General features: G+C 46.2%; 1 protein-coding gene across 1 annotated transcript in view; it reads right to left on the bottom strand.

Annotated features, from left to right (window-relative positions):
* The window catches only part of CCDC6 (coiled-coil domain containing 6), a 124,474-nt gene extending 112,412 nt beyond the window's left edge, over positions 1-12,062 (bottom strand). The window contains exon 1 of the mRNA XM_047762169.1: positions 11,366-12,062. Within this exon, the coding sequence (XP_047618125.1) occupies positions 11,366-11,674 (309 nt within the window). The 5' untranslated portion in view covers positions 11,675-12,062. The remainder of the gene's footprint in view (positions 1-11,365) is intronic.
* Between the last annotated feature and the right edge of the window lie 2,182 nt (positions 12,063-14,244).

Consider the following 14,244-nt stretch of genomic DNA (forward strand, 5'->3'; position numbering starts at 1 on the left):
ATGACTGACACTGGTGAATTCACCTCTAAATTCACTGGGCATTTTTCCATCAATTTGTGTATCCAAAGCCCAGGTACTTTACTGTATGTCATACTCCATTAGAGAGTTTATAAAAAGTAAACCTGGGCACCCCCCCAAAATAAATTCCACAAACTTTACTGAGCAGCTGCTGCACTGAGGACGTGGAAAAGGCCAAAGATACTTCAAATGTAGGCTCTGATGTGTGGTCTGCACGCAAGGAATGGTCAGACTGACTGCCCAGCTCGAACCCTGGACTCACCTCTCGCTGCCACCTTCGCCAGGCTGCTGAGGCTCCTACACGCTGTTTCTTCATCTGAGACACAAAGACGGTACAGGGCTGCTGTGAGAGTGAAGTGAGTCCCTGACCGTAGCTATAGTATCATGGAATAAGATGGACCATCTTAGAGATGACAGATGACAAAGTACTCGTCTCACAAGAATCTTGAAGGAAAACACCACTGTCTGCACCAAGCAGTCAAGAGTGGATTAAGAGCTCCTATTGCCACCCCACCCAACGCAGCCCCCGGTTCTGTCATCAGCCCCTGGACAGAACCCAGGAACAGAGCCCAACCAGGCCCTGCTCTGCTCCCCAGTTTCCTTTCTTTCTGCACACTCATGGATATCTCCTCCTGCCCCCGCCGAGATTCACTTCAATTTATCCTCCAGGTTTCAGCTTAAACATCACCTCCCAAGCGAGAGCCCAGCCCCACTCTCAGCTGGAGTCAGGGGCCCTCCACCAACTCCCCAAGGGCAATCTCATCCCACTTGCTAACCGTGGCACACTGCCCAGCATACAACAGATGATCAATACATTTGCTGAAAAAAACCCACTCTTACTGCACTCGTCAGACTATTTTTGAGTAGAAGCTATAACATAAGTATAAAGAAACTGGTTCCAGACTGGGGTGTGGGGGAGGGATTGGGGATGGCTGGGCTCTCAGCAGAGGTGGCACCTACTAGGGTACACTGGACAGGATAAGGGGTGGAACAGACCAAGGCCCAATGCTGGAGGGAGACAGAGCTGGAAAGGGGTGCAAGAGACAACTCCATACACACTGAAGGCCCCCTCTTTACCACTGTTTCTTTTCCAAAGTAGGGAGTTTGCTACCTGGGAAACATTCCCTTAGGCCTGGGCTGGTAGTCTGGGAACTTGCTGCGGGAATGGGCCCTAACTACTCTCAATAGGGGAAGAGGACAATGAAGATGAAAACGCCAACAAGATAAAAACTTCATAAATTAATTGTGTAGCCTTGTGCTTAGCACAAGGGTGCTGAGGCCAGACCAGAGTCCAAATTCCAGCACCCTGATAAGTCCTGGGTCCTCAGGCAAGTCACCTAACCTCTCTGGGCATAAATTTGCAAGTTTGCAGTCATGGGGCAGTGCAGTGCTGAGGGTTCAATCAGAGACTACAGGCAAACCCCTCAGACAGCATCCATTCCAGAGTAAGCACCAGATAAACACCAGCTGTTGTCACAGCAATGCAAGACGACATGCAAGGAGAGCAATGCTGGCAAGTAAGGGCTGCTCTTCATTTCTTCAAACTTTTCCTTTTCAAGCTTTCTTAAATGATGGTTTACTTAAAATGCTATCAAGGAAATTAAGTATAAGAAAGGAGAAAGGAAAGAAAAACAAAAAAAAAGAAGGAAGGAAAGAAGAAACAACCAACCAACCAACCATCATCTACAAGGTGCTAGGCCAATTCTTTTCTCATTCCCAGAGGACAAGCTTTCCCTGCAGGTTCCAGACTCTCAAGGGCTCTCCACAGCTGGGTGCTTACTCTAAAGGCAAATGAGGACCAATGGTGCGGGGCTCAGGGCTGGGGTGCCATGTGTTTGCTGAATGACAGAAAAGAACCAGATGGGGAATAGCCAACAGGCAAGAAAAACTGAAGTCGGAGCAAGATATCAACAGCACTTTAATTAAAACGCTTTGGGTCCAAATTCATAACTTCAACACCAGAACAATAACAAAAAGCAGGTAGCTGCTTTTATAGATCAGAGAAAAAATTTCCTTTAAAAAATAAAAAAAAATTTTTTTTTGGCTGTACCCATGGCATGAAGAAGTTCCCAGGCCAGGGATCAAACGAGCACCACAGTGGCAACCCCAGCCACTACAAAGACAACAACGGATCCTTAACCTAAGCTACATGGGAACTCCCAAAAAAAAATTCAATCACTAGAAATAGAGGTTTTTCAGGGACGGAAGGTAAGGGAAAATGGAGAGTCATTGTTTAATGAAGGCAGTTTCTGCTTGAAAAAGTTCTGGAAATGGATAGTGGTGATGGTTGTACAACACTGTGAATGTAACTATGCCAATGAATGTACACTTTAAAGTGATTAAAATAGTAAATTTTGGAGTTTCCGTCGTGACTCAGTGGAAACCAATCTAACCAGTATCCATGAGGACATGGGTTTGATCCCTGGCCTCGCTCAGTAGGTTAAGGATCTGGAATGGCCGTGAGCTGTGGTGTAGGGCAAAGGTAAGGCTCGGATCCGGCGTTGCTGTAGCTGTGGCGTAGGTCAGCAGCTGTAGATACAATTCAGCTCCAAGCCTGGGAACCTCCATAAGCCATGCGTGCAGCCCTCAAGAGAAAAAAAAACAAAACAAAATAAAATGGTAAATTTTATGTCATGCATACATTCCCACAAAAAACAATCACCAAAAAAAAGAGTCACTGGCCTTCTTCTCTGGGTACCTAAGATATTTCTCAATAATAAGCTACATGCAGTCAAGGTTTAAAATGATGTGAAATAATTAATATACTTTTTAAAAGACATAGCACCTTACCCAGTAGTCATGTCGACCTAAGGTAGTCCACACCTCTACTTTATGATATATATTCTTAAAATTGTCCTCCTTGGTTAACAAAGATGTTAAAGTTATCTAGCTGATTTTTTTTCCCTCAAATCTTAGTGTTTCTATAGTCAGGAGCTACTATACGAAGCAGAGACACAATGTTTTGACTCCAAGCAAATGTTTTTGTTTAGATAAATTAAGGCCTGTCTAGTGAAGAACCAAAAACAAAAACAAAGACCTCAATAGAATAAAAGTTATTATTTGAGTTGGTATATTAAGATAATTGGGGGGAAAAAAAAAAAACCCTCTGCTCACATGCAAATAATTTCATGAGTTGAGAAGATCTTTCTATAATTAAACCCCAAATAAATTATTTTCCTCTCAAGACTATTTTAAGCCCTTCTAATTCAATCTCAAAAGCTTTGAGAGCACTCTGTTCACTTAGGAAAGAAACACCTGAGGGGTTTAATGCAGATACTAGATTTCTAAGAACTTTCCTTAGCTACACCCCTAACTCCATGTTGTTTATTTTCATTCTTTTACTTTCCTCTTTCCTTTCATGGAAAACTTTTTTGAGAGATGACCTCTGGCTGGCTGGCTAAGTATCCCAGCTCTGCCCCTCAGTACCGCGTGGCCTCATTTGATCCCAGGTGTCCTGAGATGCCCTGGAGGGAATTAACCAGCTCACTCAGGACACACACCTGGTGCCCCCTGAGCCCGCGCTGATCTGGAACAGATGTGAGGCAGATTACCCCGTCAATCAACACTGCTTTTTTAAAAAACTGGTTTGAAACTGCCCATAAACTAGAATCTCGAATCTGAAGCTTAAGAAGTTTTTGCTTCACAGTTCCCAACAAAAGATTTAAGAAATGTGGTCCATTTTCTGTGAAAGGAAAGTGGGTGGGCCCTAGAGTGTAACAGGAATAGAGGGAAAAAACATCTAGATAATTTCGAGCTACAGGCAGATGTAAATGATGAAATTAAAAACACTTATGACATTTCCTCTCAATCATCACCACGTAAGAAAGAAAATTAAAAACCAACAGCCTTTCGATGCCACCTGGACACAGACAAATTGAGCAACAGTTCTCTCCATTTCCGCCATACAAAATAAACGACAAGCTAATTAAACTAGCAGGAGATATGACATACTGTTTCCCTCCAAGGTGTTCACGCAGAAAGATGCACTTCATTTCCAGATTGATTAGATGAACTTCACTGTGGATGGTGGAAGGTACAAGACCTCTGTGGACCCCGTGCACCTGTCTGCCTGAAGGGCCTATCTTGCTTGAACTTGCATGTGGGTTATTTCTGAACTTTACAACTATCTGGGCTGCAAAGTGCTGGAGGGGGAAGGACCGTTCCCTCTGCTCAGAATTCCTTACAGCACCAGCCAGGGCCAAGCTGAATGAAGTCCAGCGCAGTCCTTGGTAGGAGAAGCCCTTACATTCCTCTAAGTCTTGCAGAGTATTTGGCACAAGGGAGACAGGCAGTTCACAAGTACTTATAGGTTGACTCCTGCCTATTTCAGCCTGTATTTATCACACCCCATGCTGTGCCTTACTGGCGGGGGGGCGGGGCAGTCACAGACAATTTCCCAGCATTCAACAAGTATTAAGATGAATTTTAATCACCAACCCCCATACATCAGATCCAGGGACCAATTATAAGGAAGGGGGTGAGTTAATTCTCAATAACCGTCAAACTATTAGCCCCTTTTTCCAGTATTCTCCCTAGGAAAACACCTATGCAAAGCGACACTTGTGATTTACCGATAGGTGCACTGCAATAAAATCCACAGCTGTGAGCTTGACAGCCATAAAGATAAGAAAATATAACCAGCATGGCGAATAAAGAAGAGTCTCCAAGTTAACCCCCCTCCAAGATCCTGATGATTAGACATATTTTCCAGAGCATTCGCTGCCCTGTCAGGAAAATTTCAACCACCCCTAAGCAGGAACACCCTGAACCCGTGAACATTTACTTTGCCAGCTTTGACAATCACGCCATCGATCTAAAAGCAACTGCACTGTGATGGAAAACAAAAAGCAACACCTACCCACTGAGGGGGAAAGGACAGGAGGGAACAAGGAAGATGACTGTTACTCCTTGCTCAGCCTGGCTGTCTAAATTTAAAAGCTCAGATTAGCCTTTCATGGTGCAAACACAATTATCTCGGCAAGGCATGACTTAAGGAAGAAGAAGAAAAAAATGCAAGCCAGTCAGGTGTGACACTGCGTCAAACCCAAGCCCCAGGTCGACACCCACAAGGATTCAGCATGTCTCCTGGTCCTGTTTGGAGATAATTCAAGTTTCAGGCATTTCAGGTACCTAGAACTTGCACTGATGCAGCCCCATCCCCATGGCCCACTGCTGTTTCCCAGAAGCGGCTGTGGAGCATTTCAATGTTAAATCAAGTTATAAGTAACACCTGCGGTGATCTGTCACCATCACCAAAACAGAGGCAGCAAATCTGAACACTTCCAAGAGAGCCACTTTTCCCCCTAAGCCTTGCTCAAAAACCCTTGGAAAGTTGAACCCAAAGACACTTTGTCCCCTTTTAGAAGTGAAATGTATCATCAATACCTAGGTATAGGCTACAGTTAGAAGTCAAAGGCTGTAGGACATATGTTCTCCAAAGTATACAGTGTAGCCATTCATTATCCAACTGCAGTGAAGATGGTGTTTGCTGTGGTTCTGGACACAGGCCTGAAGGTGGATCTATGAAGCACAAGGTCAGGAGACAGTCTCCCTTACCCAGCAGAAAAACAAAAACACTTCATCAGCAATGCCTCTGGGGCCAACTCAACACCCCCTTGAGTGTCTACTGCATGGTAGGCAGTGAGGAATGGAAGTGAACAAGTCAAATGCTGCCCCCAAAGGAATGAACACATCTTCCATCTCCCAAAGGGGAGACTGATGTGATGGGGGGGTCAACTGCGGGAAGTTTCATGAATGGGCACATAACCCAGTGTGTGGCTGGCAAAGGGGCAGTGATGGTGTTCAGTGGGGTCAGGGAAGAAGTACAGTCTACTTGGATTTACAAGGTAGGGGGCGGGGAGAAGAACATTTAAGGACTTTAAAGTCGACGTACATCCTAGAGAAGCCAGAGAAACCTACTGAAATTTCAGGAACTAGCAGTTGAGCATAGTGAGAGCTTTAAGAATGTGAGGGGTGTGTCTGGGGCCAAATCACACTGAGCCTGGTTAACCACAGAAAGTTCACCTGGATCCAGAGGGCGATGGAAGCTTTTAAACAACGACTACTTCAGATTTTTGCTTCAGACCAATGTCTCTGCTCTTGAATAAGTAGTCACCACAAACTAGATACTGGCAATTCTCTCAACTACTTCCCAAAATAAAGAAAAGCTCAATAATAGACTGTCACAACCTCCTCTACGATTTTGTGGGTTTTTTCTTAATCAAATACAAACATTACATGAAACACCAAGAAGAAATCTAAGAATAGCCCCTTTAAGACTGGACTTGTGGGAGTTCCCATCATGGCTCAGTGGTTAATGAACCCAGCTAGTATCCATGAGGACCCAGGTTCAATCCCTGGCCTTGCTCAGTGGGTTAAGGATCCAGCGTTGCCATGAGCTATGGTGTAGGTCACAGAGGCGGCTCGGATCCTGAGTGGCTGTGGCAAAGGCTGGCAGCTACAGCTCTGATTCGACCCCTAGCCTGGGAACTTCCATATGCCATGGTGAGGCCCTAAAAAGATTAAAAAAAAAAAAAAGACTAGACTTGTGGATAATGAGACCCAACTGTGATGCCATTCTTTTCTCAAAGTTGTATCTAAAGTTAGGTGCTTCCCTAAGAATCCAAGAAAACAAAATTTTTTTAAGCAGGAAAAAAGAGAAAGACACACACTATACCTTTTTGACAAGGGCAATATCAATCTGATAGCTATATGGTCTGCTAAAATATAGTCTTTAAAAGTGGAAAACAGTGTATTAGGTTTCCAAAGTAAATAATCCAAAATCCGTAACATTAACTACACGACGGCCTTATTTGGTGAATAAAATCATTACACTGTTCATGTTTAAAATAGCCAGGTTTTCTAATCATGCCACACTAACATGTTTCTTTATTATAACTTCAAAACATCTTTGTATTTCTGTATTTTCCTAAATTTCCATAATGAAAGACTGGTTTTATAGATAAAGACACTTAAATTCTAGTGATTTATTATAGGCCTTTATTTTCAAACTAAACTAATGTTGAAGTTCTGAACTGGCCCAGAAAACTCATCTTAGAGAATTAGCCATGCCAGGTATGGCTGAGAAACTAGTCAGAACTTAGAAGCCATTCAATTACTCCGCACGATTGCATTTCCGCACCATCTCAGAGACCGTGACCCCTGAACACCTCTCACCACACTGAATCAAATAATCTCCAACTACATTTTAACCCACGGTACAAGCCAGATAGATCTAGCCTAACATCTAAAAGCTGTTCAACAGCGTGACTGAGCGTTTGTTTTTTGTTTATTTTCTCTGCTCCAAAGAAGAAATTATGATCTATAATCAGCAGCCTAGTTCCACTGCTGCTTTACTGGGAGAAATTGGATAATCATGCAAAACATTCCATTCCACCTCTAACCCAAATAAAACACACCAGGGGCAAACTGGAACACCAGAACTTGTAGCACATGGATGAAAGGCTTGGTTGGGTTGATTCTTCCCTATAGCTGATGTTAACCTCTCAAATACATGCGGAGAACAGACACCCAGGAAGCCAGTCCTTTATTATATGGGTAACTTGACCAGACAAAGCAACTACATACCAAAAGAAACAAAATAACCATTGGTTAAGACCACGGTTCTACTGGCCTTTGGACTTGGCTTAAAAAAAAGAGAATACAGGAGTTACCTTGTGGCATAGCAGGGTAAGGATCTGGCATTGTCACTGCAGTGGCTCAGGTTGCTGCTGTGGTGCAGGTTCAATCCCTGGCCCAGGAACTTCTATAGGTCGCAAGCACAACCAAAAAAAAAAAAAAAGAACACAATACAGAGATACCACTGCACACCTACCAGAATGGACAAATTCAAAATACTGATAACACCAAATGCTAGCCAGGGTGTGGAGCCACAGGAACTCTCATGTACTGCTGGTGGGAATGTGAAATGATACAGCCACTTTAAAAAAAAGCCTGGCAGTTTCTTAACGAAAGCAAGATACTCTTAGCATACCATCCAGTAATTGTGCTCCTTGGTATTGACCCAATCGAGCTGAAACCTTGAGTCCACACCAAAACCTGCACACAGATATTTACTGCAGTTTTATGCATAACTGCTGAAACTTGGAAGCAACCAAGTCCTTCAGTAAGTAAATGGCAACCAAACAATGGATTATTATTCAACACTACAAAGAAATAAGCTATCAAGCCATGAAACACATGAAGGAAACTTAAATGCGTACGACTAAGTGAAAGAAGCCAATCTGAAAAGTCTGCAGACTGTATGATGCCAACAATAAGACATTCTGGAAAAAACTATGGAAAACAGTGAAAAGATCAGTGGTGGCGAGGAGTTAGTGAGGGATGAAAAGGCAGAGTATAGGGGATTTTTAAAGCACTGATCTGCTCTGTATTCTATACTGGTGATTTATGTCCTGGCACACCTGTCCAAACCCATGGAAAGTACAGAAGAATGAACCTTAATATAAACTGTAGACCTCAGGTGACTATGATTTTTCAATGTTGGTTCATCTAATGTAACAAACGTACCACTCAGGTGGGGCATGTTGCTAATAAAGGAGGGGAGGAAAGGCAAGGGCATTTTGGGGAAATCTCTGTAACTTCTCAATTTTGCTGCCAATCTAAAACTACTCCAAAAAATAGTTTAAAAAAAAAAAGAGGGCCCATTCTCTTCCCAGGGTGTGGCTGATTCACGATGTACCTTCCTGAATATGTTCAGGGAAAAGGAAAAACATCCATAACATCACCTTTAGTTCTCAAAAACATGAAAGTTAATACTAATAATTAGAGGCGCTAGTAAAGAGCCATGAGAGTAAGTAGTAATAGGATTAGGGTACCATCTTCTCTTCAAACAAACATTAACAGTGAAAAATCCGGCAAGGCTTCACTGAATTCAATTTCTAGGCCTTGTCACAAACTTCCCAGGCAGCTACCAACAAGGGCTATGTTTCAGTCAGAAGTGTCAGGGGCTGTGAAGTTTAACCTTGACATGGATTACTACATAGTGTTGTTCAGTGGAATCCTTACATCCACAGATCCACTCCACGTAGTCAGACATTTCTCCACCCAAATTATATACCTGAGGAGTCACGCCCACCCAACACAATCTGGGTCCTAGGTCAGCTGCTTAACTCTAACAAAAGTCTCAAAAGCTTAAAGGAATCTCTTCTCTCTGGACCAGGGAACTAAGTAAACTGCAAGCACTTTGTTTCCCTGAATATATTCATCAGAGATTAAAGAAGTGAGAGGCCTCTGGTATGTAGAGCTGCCATCTAAAACAATTTTAAAATCTGACTCAGTGTGGCCACAGAACATTTCACAAAGCATATTTGGTAGGGTGTCAGTTTTAATAAAGGCTAAGGGCAAAGAAAGCCACCACCATGCACACTCTTCAAGCCAAGCTCTCAGAGGCCTCTGATCTTAGACACCAGGAATGAACATGTTTGTCCACGCAAAGCCAACGTGTTTGTGTCCAATCTACGGACTTACTTATAATATGGTCAAATGTCAAACAGATAACCCTTTTATTTTATCTCCACTCCCCCAGCCTCCCTCCCAAACAAACAAAAACAGACTAAATTGCTCACTATAGGCAAGAGGCCAGAGATTCGGCTTCATAGAAGTTTCACTACTTTTGGTGGTTCACATTTTCCAAGAGGCTAGACCAATCTTCTCATTTACCAACCCCAATCTTAAATAAACTGTTTCCACCAACTTTCCCCTTCTCTCAAACCCCCACTCACCAAAAACATCCCTTTCAGCCAAGAAAGCTGCAGAAGAGGCTTGGAAGTGGCTGCCTCTGCAAATTCCTCCCCCTTCCTATCAAAAGGGCACTTCAAGAACTTTACAGTCTGGAGACTTGTGAATATTGCTCCAATTCCATTCACCAGAGCTGGATTTGAGCATGTGAAGTCTCTTTAGGCAATCAACTTCTCTCCAAGCTGCCAATCTCACAGAAACTTTGGTGGAAACCTGCTTCCTAAGCAAATTCAGGATGCCATCCAGTTCCCAAGCGTGAGCTAGCACAAAGGAAGCTTCCACACACGCTTACTCCTCCACTGCAGACTTTTCTCGCAAGGGGGGCATCCTAAACTTGCCCCATTTCCTTTTCTAGAGTGTGATCTTTGGTCCATCCCCACGTTCATGCCTTTTTCTCCATCTGCACGTTCAGTTCTAATCAGCTATTGTGCAACAGCTGCGGCAATTCAGCCCCTTGATTTCGTGACATAGTCCTCGCTCCTCCCGGCTGGGAAACTGTTTTGATCTGAATAGAGTTGTCTGTATGGGGATTCTGCATGTTAATGATGTGGCTAGCTGGCAGGGATGTTAGGTGAGAGCACACAGTGTACTTTTTCCAGTTACGTTTCGCCTCATCACAGCTAATAAGGGCCTTTCTAAGGGCCTGCTACGCTAGAAGGGAGAACTGCACACCTAATCTTATCCTCTTCGGGGGAGCCTCCAGGGGCCAGGTGGACACAGAACAGACAGCCTGTTCTCCCACCAAGTCTCTAGACTCCGAAGCAAAATAACCGAGACACTGCACCGCCCGTGAAGCAAACACGTATATCTTGCTCAGCCAAGGAGTCAGTCGATCCCCTTCACCCAGGCTTCAGCTTGTCCAGGCTTCAAACCGTTCCCCCCGTCCAGACCAGTCTAAGATGCTGCGTTCTCCCGGCTGTATACCGCCGCCGCCACCCCCACCCGCCCCCTGTCCAAGGAAAGGACTTCCAACGTGGTGGGAGCATCAGCTCCGGTACCCGCCCTTCCCTCTCGATCCCGGCCAGAAAACTCCACTTCCCGGATTCCCGGCCACTCTCTCCCGCGCCCTCCCCGGGCGACCCAGCCAGCGCCGTCCAGATGCCAGCCAAGTGCCCAGCCCAGCTGCGCACTCCCCGCACCCCAAGCTAGGCCCCTGGAACAGGCCCCAGCCGCCTCTCTCTCCCTCAGCCTAGGTCTCCCTGATTCTGGACGCACCCCTCAGGCAGACGAGGACTGGAAAAAGTCCCACCCCGCCCCCCAGCCACGCCGCCGACCTCCAGCTCTGCCCAAGAGGGGCCTCCTCCCCAGAAGCTACAAGGGAACGTGGGTGGCGGTCCCAGCAGCCCCCTCCCGCACCCCGCGAGGGGCCTGGACCCCCGGGGAAGGCAGACCCGAGCGGCCCCGAAGGGACACCTCCCTCTCCCCCACCCTCCCGGGCCGGCAGATCTTGGCAGGGAGCTTGCTCGCTGCGGGTCCTCGAGAGCCTGGGAGAAGTCCGGGGGACTGCCCGGGGCGGGGTGCAGCCTCTCCCCGGGGCGGGAGGAGGTCGCCCGCTGCCGCGCGCCCCCCGGGAGGGGGGTGCACTCACGATGGTCACGCTGGCTTTGCGCAGGTCGCGGTTCTCCTCCTGCAGCGCCTTGCACTTGAGTTTGTAGGTCTCCAGCTCAATCTTGAGCACCTTGTTCTCCTGCTGCAGCGAAGCCAGGCGGTTGGTGAGCTCCTCCAGGCGGAACGGCGAGATGACAATGCCCCCCGATTTTCCCCCGCCGCCGCCTCCGCCTCCCCCGCCGCCGCCACCGCCGCCCGAGGTCGACGAGCAAGACGACTGCATGGCTGCCGAGCTGCCGCTGTTGCCCCCCGCCCCGTCCGTGTCGCTCTCGCTGGCGCTGTCCGCCATGGCCGCGGCGGGCTGGGGAGACAACCAGGAGGAGGAGCGGGGAGGCGGCGGCGGCGAAGGCTGGGCTGCAAATGAGTGGGCGCCGGGCGAGCACAGGGGAGCGCCGATCTGGGCGCCTGGCACCAGGGCGCAGACTCCGAACGGCGGCAAGAGAAAGAGAGGGAGCTTCCCGCTGCCAAGGGACCTCCTCTGCCAGAGAACAGAGACCCCGCCCGGGCTCGGGCAGTATTGCACTGGGGCTCGCTCCAGCCGGGCCTGGCGCGCTCGCTTAGGCCGCCCAGCAAAGCAGGCCGAAAAGCTCCGAGACCCGCCTGCCGCCGCCGTCAGCCTTCTGGCGACCGCCAGCGGGCTGGGGACGCGCGGGCCGGGCTGGTGCCTGCCGACCAGGTCAGCCTCCGCACCAGCTGCTCCCCCGCCACACGTGTTCCGAGGGAGGGCCTCCCACCCCTCTGCCCTAAGCCCGCCGCCGCCCAGCCTCTTCCGGGCTCGCGCCCGCTCCTGGGAAAAGGAAACCTAATGCCCTACTAGCCTCGCAGGTGCTGAGGACACGTGGAAAGGTCAGCCCGGCTCCGGCACCCAGCCCCAGCCGAGTCGTGGCCCCATCTTCTGGCGACTGTTGTATGCTCCTGTCTCCCTCTGTCTGTTTCAAACACAGACCCAGCCCTTTTAGTTGGATTTCAGTGAGCTTGCCTAGGAAGGTTTGGAGAGCATTCACAGAACGGAAAGTTCCTCTGCAAGGAGCCAAGGAGGGCGACGCGACAGCACCCACAGGTTAACCTCCTTAAGAAAAAAATTGCAGGAGAGACAATGTCTTTTCTCCTCCTCCTAATCATCTCGTAAACCACACTGCGCTCAATTGTTTAAACAAGGTGCAAGGTTTTTTTCCTTTTCTCTCCGTATCTTGCAGACAATGCCAGGACCTATCGTGCAGTAGGATTAAGACAGTAACATTTATCTAATCCAAAAAGAAAAAAAGATAAACACTTTTTGTGGATTAAAATATCCCTTTAAGTGCCAACTTTCCACAGTAACTGCGGACAGAGCATTATGCTATACAAATAGTGATTAAGTGGAAATAGAACATAACCATCATTTGGCTTTACTATCATCTTGCCCACTCCTAGAAAACTTTAAGAAGTCCAAAAAAAAAAAAAAATTACCCTACTGTGGTCTAATACAGGGTTTTAGTTTTGAAGCATAAGAAATGCAAGATCAAAACTTGTATTTCCCCTTTACTGTCCCAAACAAAGGCTTACAGGAAATTGGCCCAGCAGGTGAGGTGATTCTAAACACTTTACACTGTTGACACAAAACAGCTTTCACTTATGTATAAAAATTAGAAAATGAAACTGACCAGACTAGTTTTATTTTCCAAGCTTAGTCAACAGAAGAACAAACCTGGAAACAAATAGGGGAAAAAAGTGTGAATTTTTTTTCTATTGCTTTGAACTTCTGGGAAAGTTTGTAATGTGTTAGGAAGGATAAAGAAGTGCTTTAATGATTTTTATTTCAACTCCTCCATTGTCTTTAAACCTAAATTTGACCTAATGATTACAGTGTTAATTCAACAGCTAATTCCTAACAGCAGGTACCTGGGAATAAACTAAAATGCCAAGGGTTCCAAATGACATCATCTTTTACCAAGATGGCTGCTTGCAGCAGACAGCTCCAAAATGCCAATGGCAATTAAACCCCAAATTTGTCCTAATTATTTTTTAGTTTAGTACTAGAGGACTTCTGAACTCAGCCATTATTGGTGTAGCAGGAGAACAACAACAAAAAAAGTTGACTTTACTCTTCAGAAACATATAGCCAATGTCAACAATTCTGTTAGAAGTGATCCAGTTTAGTATTCACTGAGACTTAACTCCTCTCCCTGACTTTTTCCTTTTGAGGATGTGCTACTTAAGACAAGCAGCTCCTCAGATTGGAAGTGGCTTCTGGAAATCTCACTTCCTGGGTGAAATGGAGGGGTAAAGCTAGCAGGGAGTCGTGCCACATGGGGAAACTCAGACTTAACAGCATTCTTTCCGCTTTACCCCAGCACCGTGATAGAATCTTAAGAGCCAGTCTGGCTTCCATACTTCACAAGTTTCCATTGTTCCCTATCCCATAGTATCTTAAAGCTCCCACTTTCAGAGCTTACTTAAAAACATTCCTTCCAGGCAAAGCAGAGGGCAAGCTGGCTCTCTCTCAGCTTTATCACCAACTGCCTCAGAAAGAGGACTTAAATGCTTCAAGTCAGCAGAGGGGTGGAGTTTCAAGAGCCTGACTTTCTTAAAGGGCCCACGTTACAGTAACTTAAAATGGATTGGTCTGAATAGAATTAGGACAAAAACTGCCTTTTGACACGATACTTGAGGCAATAACTGCGTTTAAAAGACATTAGGAGGAAAGCCATCTTCTTAAAGCTTCCCTGCTGATACAGATGGAAATAAACGAGGGAATTTTTTTTCACTGTGGTTTTTATTGTTATTGCAAAGCAGAAGCGTATCTAATTTTCTACTTCTTGTAAAAGTGATTACCCTTATAAACAGACCGTTTATCACAACATTAGTTCAGTAATAGCA

Source organism: Phacochoerus africanus, chromosome 15 (genome assembly GCF_016906955.1).
Source record: "Phacochoerus africanus isolate WHEZ1 chromosome 15, ROS_Pafr_v1, whole genome shotgun sequence".
In the NCBI taxonomy this organism is placed as follows: Eukaryota; Metazoa; Chordata; class Mammalia; order Artiodactyla; family Suidae; genus Phacochoerus; species Phacochoerus africanus.